Source organism: Hemicordylus capensis, chromosome 1 (genome assembly GCF_027244095.1).
Source record: "Hemicordylus capensis ecotype Gifberg chromosome 1, rHemCap1.1.pri, whole genome shotgun sequence".
Lineage (NCBI taxonomy): Eukaryota > Metazoa > Chordata > Lepidosauria > Squamata > Cordylidae > Hemicordylus > Hemicordylus capensis.
The window spans coordinates 250806152-250832176 of record NC_069657.1 but is presented as its reverse complement, the minus strand read 5'-3'; the positions used below and the strand labels follow the sequence as shown (position 1 = coordinate 250832176).

Here is a 26025-nt window from a genome sequence, read left to right as displayed (position 1 = left end):
CCCATCTCTAGCAATTAAAAAAAAAAAACACAAACACCTGCAAACTCATCTTTTCACCCAAGCTTTCCCAGCTTTTTAAAATTGTCTGTTTTTAATTTTATGGCTGTTTTTAAATTGTTGCATTGTTTTAACTTTTATATGTGTTTTAATTGTTTTTATGTTAACTGCCCAGAGATGAAAGTTTGGGCAGGATAGAAGTTAAACAAACAAACAAACAAATCCCCTAAGGGGAATATCTTACAGTTCATTCAAATGCAAACCAGGGTGGACCCTGCTTAACTAAGGGGACAATGCGTGCTTGCTACCAAAAGACCAGTTCTCCTTCCTGATTCTGAAGGCTTTCTAACTCATATAAGTTAATAATACCATCTCACAATTACTTAAAATTTAGGTTGGTCTTTGAACCTTCTATGATTTCAGTGCATAGTTATAGAGTGGTAGGGAACACACACACACACACACACACACACACACACACACACACACACACACAGAGAGAGACATCTGTGCTATTTTTTGTAGATATCCCTTGTAGGGAATAAATGGAGGGGGGTACTATATGAGGCTCTATATTTTAATAGGCAGGTAGTCAAAAGGTTTGAATTGATTACTTTTGAAATGGCATAATTTGCAACTGTCCAAGACAATTGTTGACCTAAAGCTAACACTGTGAAACAAAAACAGTTGCATCCAACCATGATGGTGGATGTTCTACTGAAAGCAACAGTCAATTAAAACCAGCAAGTGGTTTTTAAAAAGAGGAGTTCCTTTTTCATTTTGTTTAAACATCCAAACATATAAAGCTCCGGAGCATCTCAGCATCCAAAGGCTCAAGGGCTATATGAGCTCTGATGTACATAAAAATCTCCATACACGCAACAGGAAATTCCTACCAAAAGCATAAAGTATTCCATAACTTGGAATAATAACTTGGAATACTTTTGGCTAACTGTTACTTGCCTTCTCATATTTTAGAGTTCTAAAATTTTAGAATTTTAGAGTTGGAAGGGACCTTGGAGACTTATTCCTCCCTGCTTAGTATGAAGACCAGAATACTAAACTTGAGAAGATGGGCCAACCAGTGTGCTCACACTGAACTCTATACTATTAATGTGCCTAATGTCAACAGACTTTGATTAACGTGCCTATGTTTAATTAACATGTTTCACTGTACTAACACTGTTAGTATTGTTACTATTGTACTAAATTGAAGAAAAGTTGTAATAATTGTCTAGAGTGGGCTTGGGCTTGCAGCCCCATATGCTTCTGGTGTACAACATTAAAATCTTATAATCAGTGCTTTTGTTGGTAATACTCCAGAAGCTGGTATGGCTATGCCCCCTTGCATGGCCATGCCCCCTAGTGAGCTTACATGGCCATACTCCTTGTGTGCTTGTGTGGCGTGGCCACAGAAGGGGACATGGCACAGTGCTCAGAAACTCACTCACCACAGGGGATCACAGCAGCAGGGAAGGCTTTGCCTTTGTTCCCACCTCTGTGATCCTGGTCAAGCTTCGAAAACACCCAGCACCATGCTGGGAACATCTGGAGCTTGGCCACGCCCCCTGTATGTGTGACACAAGGGGGTGTGGTGAAGCTCCAGAAGTGCCTGTTGCTGCACCCAGAAACTCACTCCCCGTGGAGGACTGCAGGAGTGGGGAGGGCTTTGCCTCCATTCCTGCAGTGAACGAAAGCAACGTCTTATTTGCTGCTGAGCAAGTTCCCAGGTGCGACTGTGGGTGATTTCAGAACTTGGGGGTAAGGCTGGGGGCCAGTAGTGTGTACTGGTGCGTACTGCCACAACCCCCCCCCTTATAATACATTGTGATTGCAGCAGTGAAGTGTCTTAATGAACACGTGTGCTGGAGAAAAGGAGCCATGTTACAAGCAGGGCAGCTGGGGGCAGGGTCATTCTTGCAGGGGAATGAGACTTCATAGACACAAGAGAGAGAAAATGTTAAGTATGCTTGCAAACGGCAAGCCCTATTAATACCCACCCACCAGATTTTCATCTTTTCTAATGGTCTGAATTAAGAAAAAGCTGAGTCTCATGCAAGATGGTATAAATGACAAGTATGTTCTATAAACAGCTCCCGTGTACAATTTTACAGTCGAACTCAGTGGTTTTCCAAAGTATTTTTCCCATGACCCAGTTGAAGGTAATCATTTCTTCCTGTGACCCAATAGAATAATTTATTTTGTTTATTTAACATATTTTTATACCATCCCTGGGCAGCTCACAATCTAAAAACACAATTAAAATATTAACACAATTCAACAGTTTAAAATACGGATAAAAACTATAAAACCTAAACTTCAAAACTATAAAATTTATTCTCGTAAGAGTTTTTAAAATAAAATCTCAGAAGGGTAATGCATGCTAGGGATTATTGATTGTGTTTTGCAGCTCTTGTCTCTATAGCAGAGAGCAGGAAAACATTCTTATTAACTGACTATATTCAATATTGCTATGTTGTACACATAATGTGTAAGCTCAGATTTAGCGCTCTTACCAGAAACAAGTGGCTGATCCTTTATTTGAATGACTGTAATGTTACTTTAAAGATTCTGTGGATGATTTTTTAAAGTGATCATAAAAATTAATTAGCAAGGGACCCAATGCCTAATATCCCACAATCCAGTACTAGGTCACAACCCGTAGTTTGCGAACTACTAGCCTAATTCAAGAAGAGTGAATCGCCAAAGAGCCATCCCACTGTACACCTATCCTCTCAGTGCTTAACTGAGTCAGTCAGGACTGCAGTCAGGCAGATGCACAAACATTTCAAAAGACATTTTACTCCAAGTGGGACAAGAATGAAAGAAAACATATTTGTTACACTTCTGAAACATGTGCAAGGAGACTTCCTTGGTTGAGTCCATGATAAGTCTACATAGAAGCTTATTTTATTCATGGGTAGGGAAGAATTTTCCAAAGGAGAACATACAATATTGTTCAAGAGAATTTGCTGAGTAGTGCCAACTCATTCACAGAAGTAATTTTGGGGCAGTTTTGAATTTATTTGCTGAATATAATTCCCAGCAGAGCTGTTCTCATGATCTCAGTTGACAAGCAAAAAGCATAGGAGAGGAGTCCTCTCCTTGTCTCCACTCCTTGAAGTGTTTCCTTCAGAAACATGGGTTCTAAGCTGTTTAGGATTTTAAAGGTAACCAACACCTTGAATTGTGCCTGGAAACAAATAGGCAACTAGTGTGGCCGGTACAATAATGCATCACATAATCCCAGAACCTGGCATTGGGTAGCATCTTAGAAACAGCACTCTGCACTAGCTGCAGTTTCCAAATGGTCTTCAAGGGTAGTCCTAAACCAAGAGTGTTACAAAAATCCAATGAAGATGTAATAAGCCATGCATGACTGTGGCCAGGTCTGATATCTCCAAGAAAGGGTACGGTTGGAATACCAGCTGAAGCAGGGCAAAGGCATTCCTGGCTGCTTCAGGCTATGCATTTAGAGGCAAGGTGGAGACCAAGAGCACTCCCAAACTACATATTAATGTGTAGGCATACAATCCACCCCCACCATACACACACCAAAGGACTTAAGGCCTGTAGGTGCCCAGAGTGTGACACATGCTAAAGAGAGAGGAAATAACTCAGGAGGTACTTGCAAAAAATTACACAATCTAAGCATCATCAGGTGACTATAGTAAGTGAGAACCATTCTGGTAAGTGAGAACCATACTGGAAAGTAGCAAATGCAACACCAATTTTCAAAAAGGGATCCAGGGGTGATCCAGGAAATTACAGGCTGGTTAGCTTAACGTCTGTTCCAGGCAAATTGATGAAAATTTGCCTGGATAAAACTGTAATGCAATCTCAAGGATAAAACTGTAATGCACATAGAAGAACAGGCCCTGCTAGGGGAGAACCAGCATGGCTTCCGCAAAGGTAAATCTTGCCTCACCAATCTTTTGGAGTTATTTGAGAGTGTCAACAAGTGTGTGGGTAAAGGTGACCTAGTTGACATAGTATACCTGGACTTCCAAAAAGCATTTGACAAAGTTCCTCACCAAGGACTATTGAGAAAACCTAGCGGTCATGGGATAAGGGGACAAGTACATGTGTGGATTGTTAACTGGCTGAAGGATGGGAAACAGATGGTAAGTATAAATGGAGAGTTTTAACAATGGAGGGAAATAAGAAGTGGGGTCCCCCAGGGATCTCTACTGGGACCAGTGCTTTTTAATTTATTCTTAAATGATCTAAAAGTTGGCGTAAGCAGTGAGGTGGCCAAATTTGCAGATGACACTAAACTATTTATGGTAGTGAAATCCACAACAGATTAGGAGCTCCAAAAGGATCTCTCCAAACTGGGCGAGTGGGCAACAAAATGGCAAATGTGGTTCAACGTTGGCAAGTGTAAAGTGATACACATTGGGACGAAAAATCCCAACTTCAAGTATACGCTGATGGGATCTGAGGTGCAGGTGATTGACCAGGAAAGGGATCTTGGGGTCGTGGACAGCTTGTTGAAAGTGTCGACTCAACATGCGGCAGCAGTGAAAATGGCCAATTCCATGCTAGGGATCATTAGGAAGGGGATTGAAAATAAAACTGCTGGTATTATAATGCTCCTATACAAAGCTATGGTGTGTCCACACTTGGAATACTGCATACAATTCTGGTCACCACATCTAAAGAAGGACATTGTAGAACTGGTAAAGGTGCAGATACCAGGCAATATATAAATATGAAATATAAACAAACCAAGATGATCAGGGGCCTAGAGCACCTTTCTTATGAGGCAAGACTACAACACCTGGGGCTTTTTAGTTTAGAAAAAAAGACATGGATAGTGTGGAGAAAGTGGATAGAATTTTTTCTCCCTCTCGCATAACACTAGAACCAGTGGTCATCCCATGAAATTGACTGCCAGGAAAAATTTAGGACCAACAAATGGAAGTACTGTTTCACACAACACATAATCAACTTGTGGAATTCTCTGCCACAAGATGTGGTGATAGCCAACAACCTGGATGGCTTTAAGAAGGGTTTGGATAACTTCATGGAGCTGTTCTTATGTTCTTTTGACTCCACCACTGAGTCTTCAGATAGGGCAAAGGTAGCACAGCAGTTTGGCTACTGTTGTGCTATGCTCCACTTTTAGGCAAGACACACACAATCACACATTAGGGGATTGGCTACAAAAAGGCTGTTTCCAACTTGGCCACACTGCCTTTCATCTCAAGAAGCTGGAGACACTGGCACACATCCTGAATACATTTACTCAAGGCATACCTAATGTGCCCTTTTAGTATCAATGGGACTTCCTTAGTAATTTTCATCAGGATGACAGCCACAGTTCTTTAGGATTATCTTGTTACAACCCAAATTTGGAAGACACCCCGCCCGACTTTTTTTGACATTTCCATTTGAATAGTTTATTCTAGACACATTTCAAATTTTATATAAATAACAGAACCACCATAATAATTTAGGATACAAGTTGAATGAGACACATAAAATAGGTGAGGGTTTCATACTTAATTGTACTCCCTGAAATTTATCATCTTAAACTCATTTCAATGCTTCTAGATTTGTTGACACATTGAAATCCATGTTGTTCTACCTGTTTCCCTCATTAGCACATTAGTTTCCCTCATTAGCACATTATGTTTCTCAATCATATGCAGAAATGCATGTAAAGCTAGACAGGACTTTTAGGGTGAGACACGCCTACAACGATGTACCAGTTTCGGAATGATGGATGGTTTAGGAAGCAAGCATAATTGTACTCCTGCTGCTCTACTATATCTTGCCCCAAAGAGATTAATCACAGTTGAAAGTTGGTCTTTGGGGCTTGGCCACACCCTGACTGAATCTGAGGCAGCAAGATCCCACCACCACCAGTTAACATATGCGCCCATGCAGAAGATTGTGTTAAAATGACTGAAGGCTATGTTTAAATGACTCAGAACTGATGGAGTTGCTTTCATCACCTTTGAGTAATGTTGCTGTGCAAAACATTTACAAATCTCTGAAAACCTGCTTACTCCCTCCTTTATCAAAGCACACTAATTTTCCAGTATCATTTTCTATCTGTTAACCTTGATTTAGTTTTTATGTTATGGCTGTATTTGGCATTAGTGTCATCTGCAGTTCTAACTGCACAAGGAAACAAATCCTTATAGACTGGGCCAACATACAGACACACTCAAATAAAAATAGTCATACAACAAAAATAAAATTTAGAACTTTTTTTTTACACAAAAAGGAAGACTAAGGCCTTAAAAAAGAAGACTAAAGCCAAAATACCACGGTAGGGGTTGGCATAAATAGTTTTTCAATAATAAAAGGTATATGGTAAATCCATGCACAGCCCAATTACATGCAGAGGCGTATCTAGGGAAAATAGCGCCTAGGGCAAGCACTGAAATTGCGCTCCCTGTCCAAGCATCTGACACCCATCTTTTAGATAACTTTACCATAATATCAGCTGAAAAATACAAGTCAAGCTCTTTAATCTTTTAATATTTCAAAAACTATTTAGCAGTGGACATAGCAAGACCAAAAAATGCTAGAAAACTACGAATTTCAGTATGCTGGGGCTCATGAAATATCCATATAGTATGTGGAGGTGTACTTGGAAAACTAAACAGAAGTGCCTGTCTAATTCTCTACTATGCATTGTAGCATTGCTATTACATAAGTTTTAAAAATAAATAGAGAATTTGACTTTTCCCAGATACTCTGAAAATAATTAAAGGATATGCAGAGTAAACTGTTTCACTACTTGGAATATATTCTAGTATTTCAGAAAGACAGTTAAAATGAGAGAAAGAGAGCAAGAAACTCCCAGTGGGCCTTAATACTAAGGATTTCACACTGATTCAAAGACAAACTGACCATCAATAGCCATATCATTAAGACATCCCATTTAACTCACTTATCACAAGAAGCAAAGTAAGAGCAAATGAATACAATCCTAGCTCATAAGCTTCAGTTCAGTATTCACAAGCCCTGATTCTCTGTACTTTGTGCCAAACTAAATATGTGTACAGTGACATACATATATATATATATGTGTGTGTGTGTGTATATATCTATATCTCTATATCTATATCTCTATATCTATATCTCCTGTAGCCCCTCTGGGGGGACTTCCTAAAGGCCATGCGTGGGGGGTCTGCAAAGGTTCCCCCTCCCCCCTCTGGCCTCTAGGGCCTCGTAGGGACCATTTGAACATGTGCAGTGGCCATTTTTTAAAATAATTTTTTTTAAAAAATGGCCGCTGAAAACAAAATGGCCACCGTGCATGCTCAAATGGCCTCTGCAAGGCCTGGCATGGCCTAGGGCCTCACAGAGGCCATTTGAGCATGCATGGTGGCCATTTTGGTTTTGGCAGCCATTTAATTTTTTTTTAATTTTTAAGAATGGCGCCCTCCCTCAAGTGGCGCCCAGGGCACATGCCCTGCCTGCCCCACCATAGATACGCCACTGATTACATGCAAGTACATCTCAGCAGAACATTCTTTTTAATAAGTCTTAATACTACAACAACAAATATTTATATACTGCTCCTCAACCAAAGTTCTCAAAGCGGTTTACATTTAAAAATACATGAATAAGATGACCCTCTGTCCCCAATAGGCCCACAATCCAAAAAGAAACACAAGGCAGACACCAGCAACAGCCACCGGAGAGATGCTCCGTGGATAGGGCCAGTTGTTCTCCCCCTGCTAAGTATAAGAGAATCACCACTTTAAAAGGTGTCTTATTAATATTAATAAGATTAATTTGATAATAGCTTTATAAGTTTTAATAGCTCTCAGTTATGATGGAATATCTGCCTTCCGAGGTAATACACCACTGAATACCAGTTGTTAGAGAGGCAAATAATAGAAATAGCCTGTTGCCTTCATGCCCTGCTAGTAGACTTCTGTGCCTATCTGCCTGCCCTGCTTGTGGACTTTCCTGCCTTCTCTGTGAACAGGATGCTAGACTAGATACACCTTTGGTCTGATCTGATCCATAAGACCCTTAGTCACCTTATATACCAATAACCAAACTTCACAGTGCTGTCACTCCACAGTAGATGGACACTGAGTTTCCTTCCCATTTTTGGCCACAAATATCCTTCGGAATTCATCTCTCACATGAATGTCCCATCATTCGTGCAAGTAGCACAGAGCATTATCCTTTGAGTTTAATCTTCACTGCTAGAAGGGTGAATTAGGCTGAGAGCAGGGGCAGATCCACAGGGGGTCAGTGGGTGCAAGGGTGCAGTTGCATCCCCTGTGAATTTGGATCGAGATTGGCAGTTCCTTGGCAGTAGCAGAGTAAAAAAATGGTTAACCTCCGTTCCCACTGCTAGACCTGCCCTCTCCTAGCAGGAGCAACAACTGCAGAAACCTGACTCGTTCTCCTGGAATCTTGTGCCCCACCCCACATTCAGCATTTTTTAGAGCCAGGAAGCCAGGAGGAGGAGCTGAATGGGAGGTGGAAGCTTCCTGTTCTGTGGGTCTCCCTCAAGGAAAGTAAAACAAAAAACCACCCCCAACTCTTATCTGTTGTTTGGGGGGTGAGTGTGTGTGTGTGTGTGTGTGAGTGAGAGAGATGTTTCTCCTAAGCCATTCTGTTTTTCTCCACCTCCATGAACTGCGTGTGTGTGTGTGTGTGTGTGCATGTGCATGAGAGAGAACTCACACCCCCATTTGAAAATCTCAATTTGTGTGCATGTGTTTCATGTGTGTGTGCGCGCATGAGAGGGAGAGATTTAAACTTTGTTTAAAAGATGCTTTTCGAAGTATAAGCAAAAACTGTTCTATTACAAACTTGTAAGAAAAACCCTCCCCATCCCAACAATTTTATCACCTTGTGAGGAAATTAGTCAGTTCAAAAGTATTAAAAGCTTTAAAAAGAAAAAAATGCTCTAACAAAATGGATCTGGTTTTTTTGTTCTTGCCTTTTGGTTTGTGCTGTCTGTCTGGTTTGAAGATAATAAACTGCTTACAGCTCTAATCTGGTCTGTGTGTGGGTTTCTGTTGTTGTTTTGCTTATTAAAATATTTATATGCTGCTTTTTTAGCAACAAAGTTCTCAAAATGAAATAAATAGCAAAATATATGAGAAAATGGTTCTTTCACAACATGTTTCTCCTTATAATTACTATTTTATTTTGCTTTGTGCTTTTAACAGTAGCTCATATATGCATAATTTACATATTGTTTTTAAAATAAGCTTGTAATGGACTAAAATATTCTAACTTCTTAAAAGTAGCTTCCAAAAATAGTTAAAATGAACTTTAAGCATTTCCTCTCCCCCACCAAATGTCTATTTTTATACACTTGTTTCAAAATAAGGCTTTGTAAATCAGATCACAAACTCATTTTAAGAACTCCCCACCCATGAAATGCTTGGCTGTCTTTAAATCCTAAGAAATTGAGGTAACTCCATAAATGACATTCTGCTGTCCTGTTTGAAATAAAATTGGTGGCTTTTCCTTCTGTAGAACTGTTCCCTGCTGCCACATCCAGCTAGTGTTGCGGTGGGGTTGTGTGCCCGGCCCTTGAGACAGGCACAGGGGCTGCCATTTTGGCGCCCTTGGCATGTGCCAGCCAATGGGAGCGGCTGGCTCCCTTCTGTTCATTCTCAGTTACTCTGGGGATACCTGATGACCAGATTTGGGAACCGGAACATTGGTGATCGTCAGCTTGCTGCCAGTATACTCTCCCATTGTGGCATTAATTAATGAGGAGGTCGATGTAACAGACATCTTATTGCCTTTCTTTTATAGATCAACAGCCTAATCTTCCTTCCCCCTTCTTGTATTTAACTATGGCCATAGCTATGAGTTTTAAGCCAGCTGGAGAGCTCATCGAGAGCTCATCAAACCAGCATGGTTGCCCAGTTAGGTCTTGTTGGTGCATTGGCTGTGATGCCAGGGAATGACATGGAGTCTTCTCCTAACACTGATGGATGAGTTTAGTTAAATGTGGGCCTTGCATACATTATTGATTCATTTAGGTGGGAACGATATTGGCTTTTTGTGTGGTAAGCCTCTAATTTTACAGGCAAATGAGGCTCTAAGAAATGTAATAGCCCGGCGTTCTGGGTTAATGCTGGTTTGGTCTGGACTACATGGGAAAGGTCTGGAGACCATTTTGCATTGACTGAGCCCAAAAGAAGGTGAATTGGGAAATCGGAAGGGCCATTATATGGTCAGGGTGAAATTAAATGTTTTAATCGAGCCCAGAGGAAAGTTAACTGAGAGGTTGGTAGGGCTGTGGTGGCCTTGGGGGTGGGTGGGTCATGTGCTTCCGCATCCTGACATTTGGGCCTGTGATGGTAGTTTGTATCAGGGCAATAGAGTTCATCTGTCTAATCGGGGGAATGATTTGTTTCTACAGGACCTGCAGCAAAGTATTAGTAAAATACTAGAAGGGTGGGGTAAGCAGGGCTAAACTTAGATTTGCCCTGCTTTTGTGACAAGTAAGTGCAGGTTGGGGTAGGTTGTCTAAGTTCGGTGTCTGACTGGAGGACCATTTCAGGAGAGTAGGAAAGCTGAGGAACAGCCCTTGCAAGTTTTGTGGCCCTTGGGCTGGGATCCACCCCTACTCGGAGGCTGGCTGGTGCTCACCACTCAAAGTTGTGGAGCCTGGGTGGGGTAGGGGCTGGTTCGCCTCTGCTCAGTGGGGTTAAAACCTCGCGGTTGTGGTGATGTCCAGACTTGACGCCGGGCTGAATCAACACCCAGTTCTTTGCTCTACAGTGGCAGTCCTCCTTATGAGGCTGACCCACTGAAGGGGTACCCAGATTCTAATTGTAAATACCCCGTTGCAGGTTACTGTAACTTATTAATAAAAGTGAAGTTCATCCAATCACACGTGTCTTGTCGTTATTTGGCCAATGTATAGATACACAGTATACTGTATATACACTGTAGTGTATAGACTTACACTATAGTTGCATATGCTTTTTGCTTAAATGAAATGTAGTTCATAGAAGAGATCAAACTGGGATGCTTGCTGCTGCGATAAGTGAAAAAAATGCTTTTTGAATTTGCTTCTGAGTTCACCTGTTTAGGATTTGAGTGCATGTGGCTAAAAGTCAACATAAAAATGTATATGTTACAGACACATATACAATAAAGACACATTATTATGACACACATCCTGTTCTTCCTCCAAATTGCTCAGGGTAGTGTACATGATCTTCCTCTCCACTTTTATCCTCACAACAATCTTATGAGGCAGGTTTGGGAGGAAAGAGGGAGTGCCTCACGAACCCCTTCAGCGAGTTTCATGACTGAATGGGGACACAAGTCCCCCAATCCACTCAATCCTAGTCTTAACACTCTAATCACTACACCACACTGGTTGTCAACTGTGTGGGTACTGATTGCAGGAGAAATCTGATGCAGGAGAAAAATGAGAGTCATTTTAAGCAGTTAAGTAAACTAGTGGGGAGGAGATTGTTGGATACCTGTAGACACACATGAAAAGCTTTTACCTCTCACACTTCATGAGGCAACACATTAAGAACATTTTGCTAAAAGACTCATGAGAATTCATGGTTCATGGCATGACTGCTTTTGAAAGGACAGCTAGTGCAGCTGCTTAGTGTATCTCATCTGCTGATACTAAAATAATGAATGTGATAGGATCTTCTTCAATAACAGAATATTAAATTAGATAACTGGTTTTTTATTTAAATGTTTGCATAAGAATGAATTGTTAATTTTTTAACATTTATCACTTGAAAAAGTGGCTTTAATTTCATAGGAACATAGGAAGCTGCCATATACTGAGTCAGACCATTGGTCTAACTAGCTCAGTATTGTCTACACAGACTGGCAGCGGCTTCTCCAAGGTTGCAGGCAGGAAATTCCCCACCCCCGAGTTACAGTACTGCCTGCATATACTTCATAACCTTGTGGATTTCCAAATCCTTGTGTGTAAATCTTTGTAGATATATCATGTACAAACAACCACTTTGTATATAATTGTGCTTTGGCAACGTAATGTATGCTTTGGTAGTTTGTTGGTTCAATTAAAAAAATCTTGTCCTAAAAAAAATAATAATAATCTTGTCCTATCTTGGAGATGCCAGAGACGGAACTTGGAACCTAGATGCTCTTCCCAGAATGGCTCCATCCGCTGAGGGGAATATCTTACAGTGCTCACACATCTAGTCTCCCATTCATATGCAACCAAGGCAGACCCTGCTTAGCTAAGAGGACAAGTCAAGCTTGCTACCACAAGACCAGCTCTCCTCATATTATGTAAACACATCCAACCACAGGAGACAGCTAAAGGAGGACCTCATATCTTCCCAGCTAACTGATACCCCTTGTGAGCTAAGTTGAGATTTTAATGAAATGATTCCCAGCTTACTTCTTTAAATTCTGGGGAGAAATTAATTCTGACATCATAGGATCTAGTACCTAGGGAAGCTGTTCTTCCCAAGCTAGTTTCCTGAAATACAAAATGAGTTTGAAAAGATGCACCTCTGCAGACTCACATTTTTTAAAACTGAAGAGAACATAAAGCAACAAAGAAACTGGAGCGACTTATTCTGGTTTATTGGTTGTGTCTAGGGCAATTTCTACAAGAACTGGAGTTGTAGTAGGGTATGGCTGTTCTATTTTGTGACTTTTCAGTAGCAGGGCCATGATGTAGCAGTAATACTCCTCCTCTATGTCTTGGGTTCAATAATATGCCTGACATTGGCATAGCCATGGCCATGATCAGTTTGATAAGCAAAGTACCACTCAGAATGTAATGGGATTGGGACCGCTTGGTAGAAACATTGTCCCTTAAGGCTGTGGGTATGTTAATAAGGAAGCAACCAAAGACATAGAACAGAACCTGATGAATAACCCTACCCTGCAGCAATTCCCAATTCACACATTCAGACTAGCCAAAGTTCACAAGTAATAAGAGCCACAGATAAAAACATCAAGATCTCCATCCTGAAAAAAATGCCCTGTCAACCAAGAGGAAAATGATGGGAAGTGGTATCAGGCACTCCTTGGTCAAGGAGGAAAAAATAGCTGTTGTCTCAAATCAGATAAACTTCCTGCTTTCTCAAATTAGATTTTGAATGAGTGAACTGTAAGCACATGCATTCGATCAAGTAAGCAATTTTTTAAAAAATTCTTTTTAAGTTCTTTTTTAAATCAGAAACCACTGGAGCTGTTTCTCCATGACAAAGTAAGGTTAGAAGCTCTGATACTGCATTTTTTTTTTTTACTTTTTGCCATGATTCTGCATTATGGTCGCCAGTGCAGTGGCCTCTGCTCTGTTTTGTTCTGCCCATAATCACTACTCCAAGTAGGCTTCTGTTGTGTCTCTCTCTTCCTTGTTTGGGAGAACTGAGAAAAACAGTAAGGTCAGCCTTTGAGGGACAGGAACTCATCAGCAACTTCTCTGCCTAATTAAGCAGCAGTTTGATAGATGTGACAAGGAGTTCCATTCAGCTCTTAACCAAAACGATATCCAGCACACAGGTCCCTTAAGGGCAGTTATAGGTTTTTCAAAGGGGCCTGGAGGACATGTCGAAAGATTTTCTCTCTCTCCCCTTTCTGGTCTCAACTGAAAAACACAACCCTATTATTTTTCAGAAAAGAGGTTCCATATCATAAAGGTAGGACTATGGGAAAACATGCTAGCTTAAAATAAAAGTATACAAAAGAAATAGTAAACATGATTGTTCTGGAGCTGCTCTTCATAATTAAATAACTCTCATGTAATAATGTCCACCCTTACCCAACCATTTGTTATGTTATTAAAACGACAGCCTTCCAATTTGCTAAAGGACTACAGCAGGTCCTATGCAACAAATTATGGCCAAATAATCATTAGCAAAACGTTTCTGAGTAATATTATAGAGTAATAGCTTACTCTGCTCCACCCAAACCAGGAGTGATAGTAGAATGCGGAAAGTTTGTATCAATGATCCTGGAGGCCAGTACGGTCAATTCTAACAGTGATACTAAACAAAAATTGCCCATGTATTTCTTTGCCACTCACAACAAAGACCATCCCATTCTTTAGTTGGGGTGAGGAGAGAGAGATATCTTTCTCCCACTGCAATTCTTCAAAACAGGGAACTGCACTGGTTTGTTCGTTGTACACCTCATCTCCAGTAAGTTTACTTGCCAAAAGGAAAAGCAGCACATTATTTCATTCCAAAAGGACTTCATTCAATACACTCCAGGCATGCTCAATTAGAACATGAAGTCTTAGAAGCAAAGATTATTTCAAATAGGGAAATGGCTTGAATCCAAAGAAAGGTACATGAAAGGAGAAAATGTATTGCTGTTCTGTGAAATCTTGTACAAATGCAAGTGGAAGATTCTCACAGAGTGGTGCCATACGGCAGTGCAATCGGAGGCTGCATTGCAGTGCAAGAAACATGGTAAATAAGGAAGCTATAGGTGATATATATATAAATATATAAAACTCTGGGCCATAAAAATGTTTTCAAAGAGTGTGTACAATATCTTGCACAGAGGAACTCCTCTATACTATGCAGCTCTCTTCAAATAAGTTGAAACAACCCTTCCATGCTCAGAAGAGGCTTTTTACAAGTGGAAGGGCACCTCTGGATTCAAGCTAGTGTGCTTAAGTTATTTCAACTGAGAACCTGGAGTTGTTTGATATGTAATGTACAGCAAGGAAACATATAACATATGCTTGAATATTAATAGATTTGTGGTCTGGCTGCACAAATAAAGCAGAAAATGTATTTTGAAGTTAAGGTTTCCTGAATTGTTTAGTGTGGTGTGCAAGGCACCTGACTGAGGCAAGTGGCATATTCACTCCAATTGCCCCTGCCCTCAACTCTGCCCCCCCCCGCCGTCTCTCAATCTCTCTCTCATGATGAGTTATTTATTCATTTATAAAAGAGGATATAGCGGTTCATGCACCCCCTGAAGTGTTAGAAAACATGGTGCTGTACAACTTAATTTATGCAGAATGGTTCTGCAAGACTTCTTATCCATTAAATAGTTTTAAATTGTGATTAATTTAAGCAACCCAAACATTTGCCTCGAGGCAGCAACATTTCTGGGGGTGCCAAAGAAGCAGCGAGTGTTCTGACTAGTGCATTCCCAGTTCTCCAATAATATCACAGAGGAGTTTAAGGCATAACTCTCCAGATGTACAGCTATGGTGTGTGCACCTTTTAGTACTGAGAGTGGAGCTGCTTGGGAGCAGCACAGTTGTCTTGGGGCAGCTCTATTTATGCCACTGTTACTATGTTTAAAATCTTGGACCTGTGCATGTAGAATGAAGTGAGCAAAGATAAACTGAAGATATATATAGCCAAATGCCGGTAAAATTTACTTATGTACTACCAGAGAAGGGTGTCAACAAGGATTCAGTTTTGTAAACATTGACAAACACTCCTAAAAGGGAAGCAACATACCTTGGGAGAAGAGGAAAGCTCTTTCACTGCATGAATAGCTGACATGTTTTCACTTGTTTCCATTTCTGTCTTTGGTGAGAGGACTGGTGGTTCAGGAGCTTTTCTTTTCATCTTTCTTTCTGTTTCTTGCAGCGAAGTAACTTGGTTATTTAAAGCAGAGCTTGATTTTGGTTCATAAAATGGGTTTGATCTAATTAAAAGAAGGGAAATGCATTTCTTTGCTATCTCAGTATTTTCAATGCAAAATTTAAAGTCAATTGTTTTGACTAAAGAGTGATTAGAAACAGATTTAATTTTGCAACATACAAAAAACAAAGGCCCCACTGATTGTGTTGCTGGTTCCCACCAACAATCCCCCTCCTCTGAAGGGGGGGCGGTAAACCCTGAAGAGTGAAGTGCACATGTAGTTAGTAAAACATGTAAGTAGCCTAGAGCAAAGAAATCTATAGCCACAAAAATCTCTTTAAATGAATGGGAATAAAAAGGATCTACACAGGCTTTGCATTAATTATGGATTAAGGTCTCCGATCTGCTTCAATATATAGACATACAGGATTTCTTTTTTACAATTCAAGCTCTCCTTTATTTATGGGGGTGGTGGTGGTGGTTGTGCCATCGAGTCGGTATCAATTATACAAACCTGAATAATGGAAACCTGAACAGAAAACGATTAAAGCTGCAATCCTAAACAAACTTCTGAGTAAATGTGCTTAAGACTACACAAGGCTGCAATCCTAAACACTAGAGACGGTTCCACTGAACATTGTGGGATTTACTTCTGAATAATAAAAGTACAGTGCAGTCTCCTTGCTTAGGATCGCACTGTACCTATGGGATATGCACAGGGAAATATACACACATACAAATTGTCTTTCTGGCCTGGCCAAATATTTTTATACATATATTTTTTTGTGTTGTGTGGTCCTACATATAGAACCTGTATGATGATGGTTTTTTAGATCTATGGGGCGATCAGACTCCAGCAGGTTAGTAAAGAGGATGTATTTGAGAACTTCATGAGTACTGGATGTAATGGAGAAACTGCTGAGTCTGGTAATGAGGAAGGCTGATAGAGTCAGGAACCCAGGAAAATTACCTTCTCTGAGTTATGAAAATATTGTTTATTAAGTTACCCAATCACATGCAACTTTTGCTGATATATTGTTATGGCTTTTCCTACTACAGCAGCTAGACTATGGAATGCCCTCCCCAAAAAGGTGTGTTTTGACTCTGTTACTCCTTGCTTTCTGGCAAGCAACTAATACCTGGCTCTTTAACATTTGGTTTGATTTAACTAAAGTAAAGGCAAAGTGTGCCATCAAGTCAATTTTGACTCCAGGCACCGACAGAGCCCTGTAGTTTTCTTTTGGTAGAATACAGGAGGGGTTTACCATTGCCTCCTCCTGCACAGTATGAGTTGATGGCATCTTCCTATATTGCTGCTGCCCGATATAGTACCAGCAGGGATTCAAACTGGCAGCCTTCTGCTTGTTAGTCAAGCATTTCCCCACTGTGCCACTTAGGGTGGTACTTTGATTTAACTACTGTTGCCCATTTAACTGCTGTTGTCGTGTCTGTTTCCCTTTTTCTCTTCTAGCTACTTTTAAAGAATGGCTTTATTTCTGGTTTAAAGTTACTGTAAGTCACTTTGAGTGTTTTTCAGGTTAAAGAGAAGATAAACACACACACACACACACACACACACACACACACACACACACACACACTTATTTTCCTGCAGTCATAGCTCCACAGATTCTTACATCAGCTGTTCATAACTAATTCTCCTTAAACCTAGAAGTTTAGGAAAAGGAAATGAATATGCTATAGCAGTGGTATAACAAGCCCATGGTGGCCAGTGGCCCCCCACCCCGATTTCCGGCTCCCACTGCTTGTTTGTGGGGGCCAACACTAGCCCTCCGTGCCTTGCTGTGCTGCCTCCCTCCTCTCACCACTGCCCCTATTACACTTGCCACTGTTGAAACCACAGGTGAATGGGGGGAGGTGCTGATGCATCCTATTCCCATCTCCTCACTTGTGGCTCCAAGAGCCTGCCAAGAGTTCCCAGCAAGAGCCACAAGTGAGGGGATGGCACACGTCCTCTCTTGCCTTGTTCCCTGCAAAACAGCAGGTAGTGTAATGGGGTGGCTGCCACCTCCTTCCACCCCCATTATGCTTCCTGGTGTTTCAGAGTGAGTGGTGAAAGAGAGGGCTTGTTCCATCCCATCACTCATGGCTGCTGCCAGGAACTCCCAGCAGGAGCCACAAGGGAAGGGATAGGACACTTGGGATCCCCCTACTTGCTATGAAACAGCAGGGAGTGTAATGGGGTGGCAGCGACAAGAGGAGGAAGGAGGCAGCACGGCAAGGCAAGTCAAGTGGTGGTACAGAAGGGCTAGCACCGGCCCCACCAAATGAGCAGTGGCTCCTGGGGATGTGGCAGCTTGTGTTCACAGCACACCTGTGAACACCATGGCTGTGCCCTTGTGCTATAGAAACATACATATACATCACATTTTTAAAACAACCACTCCTGTGCTAGAGATCTTACATATACTCTAACAAATCCTGATTTGTGGTTTTTGTGCACTTGAATAGGGCTTGCACAAAATATTGTGACTGTTTAGTGAAATTGCATGGTATCACTAGGCTAAACATTAAACAAAGTTTATTAGCTCTTAGGATTTTGATCTGAAGGACTACTAGCATCTGGGACAGTGTTTACTACCACTGCAGACTAATTTCAGGAATCTTATACACATTAAAACATTAGAATACTCTGAACCAAATCTCAAAGCTCTCAGAATATTTTAAAAATATTTTGAACACTTCTTAACTGACTTCTTAACTTCTTTACCTGCTTTGATTATATATTTAAGATGCTAACATATTTACTAGCCTGCCCCTCCTCCCATTGCAGTTTTTTTTTTCAAAATTAGGCAGGAAGTCGCATTAATTGGAACCAACAGATAGCAAGTTAGTCTCCGACAAGCCAGGTGGGCTAATTACATAATTGGACCTTTGGGGAAAAGAGACAGCTAGACATTAAAACAAATTCAAAGCCCAATTTGATGCATACACCACTTTACAATGGGACTGCCATTGTTTATTACAGAGAGAAGATGCTGATCTAGATAGCTGAATGAAAGGAGAAACTGAGACTAAAATAAATAGGTTGCAATGTGAAGGTACCTTTGAGGTGTTCTCATGTCAGCACCCATCAAATGCAAAAAAAACAACACTACCAAAATCAAAGCTTAGGATGATGTCAAAATAAACAAAAGAGACATGTTCCACAGAAGAAGAAGGTGGAAAAAGAGAATGGCATTCAGCTTGAAATAGAAGACTCAAGAGTGCCTGTCAATCATTTAATATTGCTGACGTTGTTGAGCTGTCTTCAAACATTAAGGGAGTTCAAAGGAAGGTGAAAATGAAGATGAAAAAATGATAAGAACAAGGACAATACATTACATATGGGAGGTCACAATGTTTTCTTTTGTTTTACAAGTTCCTTTTTTTTTTTTTTTTTTTGGAAACAGTTAACAAAGATAGTATGTTTTGACAACCAACTACCTGACCCTCTACAGCTTCACTTGGAATTAGTGACTTAACATGCACTGGGAACTTCTTGCAGCTAACTTAAAGCTGCCACAAGTAAGGAGTTTGTTTTCACAGAATTAAAAAAGTGTTATTTGCACATGAGGAGTTTTAAGTTAAGGGACTGCAATTCATTAAGTTGTTTTGCCATGGATTAAACAAACACAATTCACAAACACACACATATACAGATATATTTAGTTTATTTTAAATACAAACCACACAAATGCTGCTTTTTTCACAGGATATAATCAAGGTAATTATAAACTGGTTTTGTGTGTGTCTGAACTACTGGTTTGGAATAAAACCCTTAAAGAACCTTTGCTACATGCAGCTATCTAGCCTAGGTTCAAACTAAGCATTCAAAAAAAGGCAAATGGTGCAAACCTTCAAGAGATATACCACTTCAGAATACAAATAAAGAAGCCACATGACTAAATACTTCCTGTGTGAACAACTCTACTGACAGGAAGTTGGAAACAGTAGTTCAGCTCATCCTTCTCCCTGTGCTTAAAAAAAGAAAGAAAGGCGTGTGCTATGGGAGCTTTTACTGTGAGGAAAACATCAACTACAATTCCCTTGCTGGATTCTGTAGGAGTACCCTCCTAAAAGGGCTGTATCACATGATTTTAAGAGCATGCAAATAAGTTCTTAGGTAAAATCAGTAGTAAGCATTCAGTAGGATTAGTCCAGATTTAAATATAATTAGAGGGGGGGGAAATGAGCCCTCAAATGTGAACAGGTTTTAAGATACTTAGGTTTACCGAATCCTTAAAAAGTTAGAACTTGGTGGCCTCACATCTTAAAATTAAACTAAATAAATAATAACTTTAGCAATTATTAGTTTTCAGAAATTTGTAAACTATTCATCTAATTTGTGCTGTCACTACATAAGAGAAGTCATGTTCCTCCCTGTCCCCATGGGTTTTCCTTGCCAAGACTGTATTCTTTAACTAGAAGGAACATAACCCCCACCTAGAGCTCCAGGCACGCTTGCTAAGGAAACTGAATCTAAGAATGTAGTGGTACAGGGATTAAGTAACTGTGGTACTTAGGAAAAAAGTGGTTCAAAGCAGGCCAGTTCACTCTAAATTAATCTGAATAGTTAACTATGAAGCAAAACACTGTGCATTCCAAGCTGAGAAAGAAGCTGGCATAAGGACATGGAAGCCCAGACTGTTGTCAAGATACACCCAGTAATGAGCATATTTCCAGCCTGTCTGTTTGTCCGGAGGGAATGGCTCACATGGCTGTTTTAGCAGCATATGCTGGGAATTGTGAGTTTGGATCCAAACAGATCTAAGCCATTACCTAATTCTACACTGGGACTAGGAAACAGACTGAAATAACAGGACTCTAATCAAGTACTGTTGGACATAATTGTGCAATTTATTTGAGTAAGAAGTTAGTTGTGAGATTGGATGATCAAGTAATTTTGATTTGAAAACAAATTGCAGTGGAGGAGTAACTGTCTACCTTTCTGTAGACAAGCAAACGGGAAACTGCCTCAATCTTACACCAAGTCTGGACCTTATTATGTTACCTAATTTGGTTTGGCCACTTCCCAGTGCAAGTGAGAGAAAAGATTTTCAGTACGGCAAGTATGATGTGGCTAGGCTGCAAAATCAAGGCTTTTCTTTCCTGATGGCTCACAGTCTCTAAGCGGATGTGTTCATACAGGGCAAAACTCTTAGTCGTTCAACTGTTAGTACAAAATCCACAGAAAAAGTATCAAAATCCCATTGTGATGCATGCTAAGTAGTGATATTATGGAGAAGCCTTCTTGTGCAGCATTGATTTACTGAGTGACTGTGATGTCATGAAATGTTAAAACATTCTAACTTTTGTGAAGAATGAACTAGTCAACAACAGAATGCATAAGGAGTTGTCCTCATAGAGTACAAGGTCAGTTTAGCTCAGATTAAAACCTGGCCCAAAAAATGGGCAAAGAGGAGCTCTGTAGGCAGCACGTAATAGCTGAGAATTTCAAAGCTGTTTAGGAAGTGATCCCAGAAAGGAGAGAAGCACTTCATTTCAGAAGATATTGCTTGGAGGCCAGCCCCACTGAAGCCAATAGCAATAACTTCCAGGAGTAGAGTATAAAGTTATGGACAAATATATAAATACACAATTAAATTCAGTAATGGATTTGCTGAAGTAATGGATTCAATAGGATTTGCTTAGATGTAATGTGTTAAAGACCTGGGTGACACCCTTTAAGATTAATATATCTTGTGAAAGAGGAAAACATCCTTCAGAACTCTTTAATTGTTCATAAAACTTTAATACTTTTCTGTTCAATGTACAGCCATAGACAACTATGCAAGCAAAATGAATGCATGCACAATGACTGAGATGGAAAGCAATACTGAAAGGGTCACAGTGCTATCACATAAACCAAAGAGATTTCCCTCATCTTGAATACTGTATGCAAGGCTGGTCACCCCATCTTAAAACACACATAGAGTAGGAAAAATAGGATGATCCAGAGACGCATGATGAAAATGATAAGAAATATGGAGAGACTTCTGTGAAGAGAGATTGAAAAGATTAGAATCATTTAGTTTAGAAAACAGACCAAATAAGAGTAAATGTGTTACATTATGTGTAACATAATGAATTGAATCCAACAAGTCCTTCTTGACTTCCTTTAGAATGCAAGAAAAAGAAAACCTGAAATGTCAGAAAAACTGATATTCAAACAATGAACCCATTTCCTATGAAATTCATTAGCATTATTTTAATTGAAACCAGGAGCTTAGCAGGTTTCTGAAAGGACATCAGGTAGTTATAAGGAGAAGAAAACAGATTGATTAAACAAGTTAATTACTGAAAACTATAAACTTGCAAAACTTCCAGTGCAAAAACTAATGACCAGTAACATTTGGGGAAAACTATTCCTACAAGATCCCCACATTTTCCTTATCCATGTTTCCTTATTCTCTTTAGTATGAAAATCCACCATACTTTGCAAGTCATACAATTTAACAATTCCATTATGCAAGAAGTATAATTTCCATTCCTTTGGGCTTTGTCTTTCTGTCTAGTGTCTAGGATTCTCCATGACATGTTCCTATCCAATCAATTTAATGCTTTGTCAATATATACTTTTATCTAGGGGTGTTTTAATGAATTAAAATTGTTATTCCAAATTAATTTACCTCAAAGAGTAACCACCTTTTAATTCTATAGGCAATTTCTAAACTGCCACTGGATTAGGATCACCTCAGCATGGATTAATATAGTATTGAAGGAGGTGGTGGTGGTGGTGGTGGTGGTGGTGGGGAAAGCTACCCTTTAACTACCTTTTAAGCCTCTACAACAGTATGTACAAAAGAATACCTTGAGTGTATTAGAGGATCTAATCCTTGTTAAATGATGCTGAATGCTCAAATGGAGGTTTGCAAAGAACTAAAAAAAGAAGGTCCTATAGCTGTGGCCAAAAAAAAAAAAAAAAAGATCATTTGCCCCTTTTTCATGTTTAGTAATAAAAATATATCTGCTATGAGACTTAACAGAGCCAGATGTGGCTCTATGGGTCAGAATACAGACAAGGCAACACACATTAAAAGCTCGTCTAACAAAGAGCATTCAAATCCACTGTTTCGTGCATAGAGAAACACAGCTATCCTTTAACACACTGCTGTGACCTAACCGGCACATATTTGTTTGTGAAAATAAAAAGAAGTTTTCTTCATTTGCCCTTTTATGCTGCCTTTTGATCAACCCCCCTCTTCTTTCCTCCCTTATTCTCTGCACTGCATATTTTAACCCTGTCATCAAGAACCCCTGACCCTTGGCTACCTACTACGCACGTCTATGACATCTTATCTTATAAGTTAGTATTTCCCCACCTCAGTGCCTAGCACACTAGGTAGCCAGGGATAAGGAGTTCCTTATGTTAGTGCCACAACTATGTTCACATTCTTCTCTGGAAACATACAGCAGTCAATGTGCAGAAACCCAGTGCTCAGTGAATGTCGTTGATAGAGCTGTTATTCTCTGATTTTCACATATTTTAAAGCAGAGCAACAGCAAAAATGTCGACAGCTCGAACAAAAATACATAGCCACAGAACCTTAAAAAAAAAAATAGGGAGGGAAAATCTAGGATCTCCATTTGTCTTTCCATCAGGGAAAACAAAATTGTTCCCATATTCTATTAATAGTTGTCGAAACTCCAGACATGAGGAAAATGACTATTACAGTATGGCAAACTACTGAGTCTGCATGGAAGTCGTTAATTTTAAAAAATGGATCTATGCCTTTGAAATAAAAGTTTGAACTATGGCTAAAAGTGCTCATATATATCTATTTATGGTTATAAATCATGTAAATCATGAGTAAATCATGAAGTGTAGTTCCTAAGTAATAACTTCATGTTTAAAAGTAATATATATCCACTTTGGGGGCAAACAGCTTTGGGGGATGTTTTATAGCAGGAAAACAGCATGGGGAGAAGGCTAATCTCTCCTCTGCACAGTCCTTATTAAGATTGTGCCTCCCTCACCTACCTACCCCTGCCATAGCTCTTCTTTGTTAAAAAATATGTTGAAACATTTAACATCACACACAATTTGGCCAACAGTTAGAAACCTTGAAGTGCTATGCCATCCATTACCCTAAACTGCCCTGGTATTGTGCAAACTTTTCACATTCTACCTTGTAAAAATTACAACCTCTGCTAACTCAAACTTTTCGTATAACATTACTACAAACAACTTTTCAGGGAGTTATGTTTAAGGCATCTGTGACATTGGTTCAGTTTAAGGGAGTTTTCATGAAATTAACATTATCTTGGATTAAACATCACACACTTTCATACACACATGTTTTGGTGCTTATTATAAATGCTTTATTCACAAGGGGAGGGAGGGAGGGAGAGAGAGAGAGAGAGAGAATACATGCAAGGAAGAGATCAAAGGCTCTGCAGTAAAACTCACCTATGACTCACTTTCAATCAATCATTGCTCAATGATTATTGAAATTAATCATTGGCTCCTACTCAGAAATGTTGCCGGGGAAGAATAGTTTTAAAACTGACAGGCCAGGGGAAATTAGGGAACAAAAAAGCTCACTAGATGCTGGACTGGTTATGCCTTGGGCCTGATCCAGGAAGGCTGTTCTTATGACAAGTTGTCTTTTAGCTTCTCAGATTTCAGTTTACTCCAGCAGAGACATTGGGCCTCACCAATTCCATCCTCCCAGAATTCTAGAAGGCTTAATGTCTTTGCTCTAAAGAAATTCTTTATACAATACAAACTATTCTAGATATCAGTTGTCATCACTCCGACCAAAGCCAGAAGGGGAGGGGGGAGTTCATTGGGGTGAATCCTTAACTATAAGGGATTTACAGTAGGCTACCACCATCCACTTTATTGTAATGTGGGACAAACCACTCTCCATTTAAGATTACTGGGGGGTAAAGTGGCTAAACTCTCTCTAGAAGAGTTCCTAGGCCTTCAGAGGCATGTGACTAAGGCAAACCCAAAATGAACACAGGTAAGCACACTTCACTATCAAGGGTTTATTATTAGATTAAAAGAAAAACAAGAGTATGCAATAAGAAAAAGAGGTTGCTTTTAATAAGAAAAAGAGGTGATCTTTCTGGTGATCCATGTTCACTCACAACTGGGTCTTTTGCACCTGCTCAGTAGCCCTGCGGAGGAATCTTTAGCTCTGATAGGCACCCTGGCATTCTAAGGCACGAGGGAGCGCCAGGTAAAATAGGTGGAAGAGCGCCTTCCTCTTCAGTTCCTGAATTGGCTGCTTTGTAGAGACTGACGATAGTGTGTGGGGAAAAGACTAAAGTCCAGGTAAGAACAAAACACAATGTGGATGCACGCTAGTAGAGGGGATGGCCGGGCGGTTGTGAGTGAACATGGATCACCAGAGAGATCACCCATTACAGGTAGGTAACCTGTTTATCTCTGAGGTGATCCATGTTCTCTCACAATTGGGTGAATGACTAGCTCCAGAGATGGAGGTGGGTGCTAGCATGTTCAAAGTACTTTCTTAAGAAGCGCCAAACCAAAATTGTCCTCAGCAGCAGAATGTAGCTCCATGGCATTGTGTCTCACAAAAGATAAGTCTGAAGACCAGGTGGCAGCCTTGCAAATGTCAGCCATGCTGATGCCAGACATATGAGCCACTGAGGTGGCCCTGGCAGAATGGGCCCTGACTCTTGTTGGAGGCTTGGTTCTTGCAGCAGAAAAATATCACCTGTACTAGCCGGTTAGATAGTGCTGCCCTGATGATTTAAATAGGCAATGGTTGTTGTATTATCCAGATGAATTTGGACCAATTGCCCTCACAGGACTTGGAGGAAAGCTTTTACGGCTACGAAAACTGTCAGGAGCTTGGGAAAATTTTTATGCAGCTCCTGTTGCTGTCAGTTCCACAGACCCTGAGTTTGCAGCTTACAACAATCCCCCCGCCCCTGCAGCCGTGAAGAGAGGCATCGGTCATCAGAGTTACTGAAGGGCTATGGAAATGAAAAGGCATTCCCTCAGACAAATAAGTGGGCAAGGTCCAGCATGAGAGAGACTGAAGGACTTTAGGTGGAATGACTAACTATCTTGTCTGCTTGTCTAGATTTGGATGAAAAATGGAGAGGAACTACATCTGCAGCCTGTGCATCTTCAGAGGGGCGTGGGCAACCATGGTGGTGGTACAAGATGCCATCAAGCCCAGAAGAAACTGGACTGAGCGAGCCCTCTGTTTGGGAGAAGCCTGGAAGGCCGCAATCTGGGTGGAGATTGAAAGAATACATTCCTCTGGCAGGTAAGTGTGGTTTGAGGCTGCATCTAGGACAGCACCAATGTACTGAAGAGTGTGTTGTGGAGTCAGGACAGATTAGACCCAGATCTGTCAAAAGAGAGATAGTCAGCTGGAAGTGAGATGAGAGAGTAGATTCATGTTTGCCAGTTATAAGCCAGTATGTGAAAATGGACACACCTTGTGTGCACAGGTGAGAAATAACAGCACACATGCACTCAGTGAAGACACATGGGGCCATGCATAGGCCAAACGGAAGT

At 40.4% G+C, this 26025-nt stretch overlaps 1 protein-coding gene across 1 annotated transcript in view; it reads right to left on the bottom strand.

Annotated features, from left to right (window-relative positions):
• Positions 1 to 26025, bottom strand: part of EHBP1 (EH domain binding protein 1) — a 418269-nt gene that overhangs the window by 197141 nt on the left and 195103 nt on the right. The window contains 1 exon segment of the mRNA XM_053284345.1: positions 15393 to 15582. Within this exon segment, the coding sequence (XP_053140320.1) occupies positions 15393 to 15582 (190 nt within the window).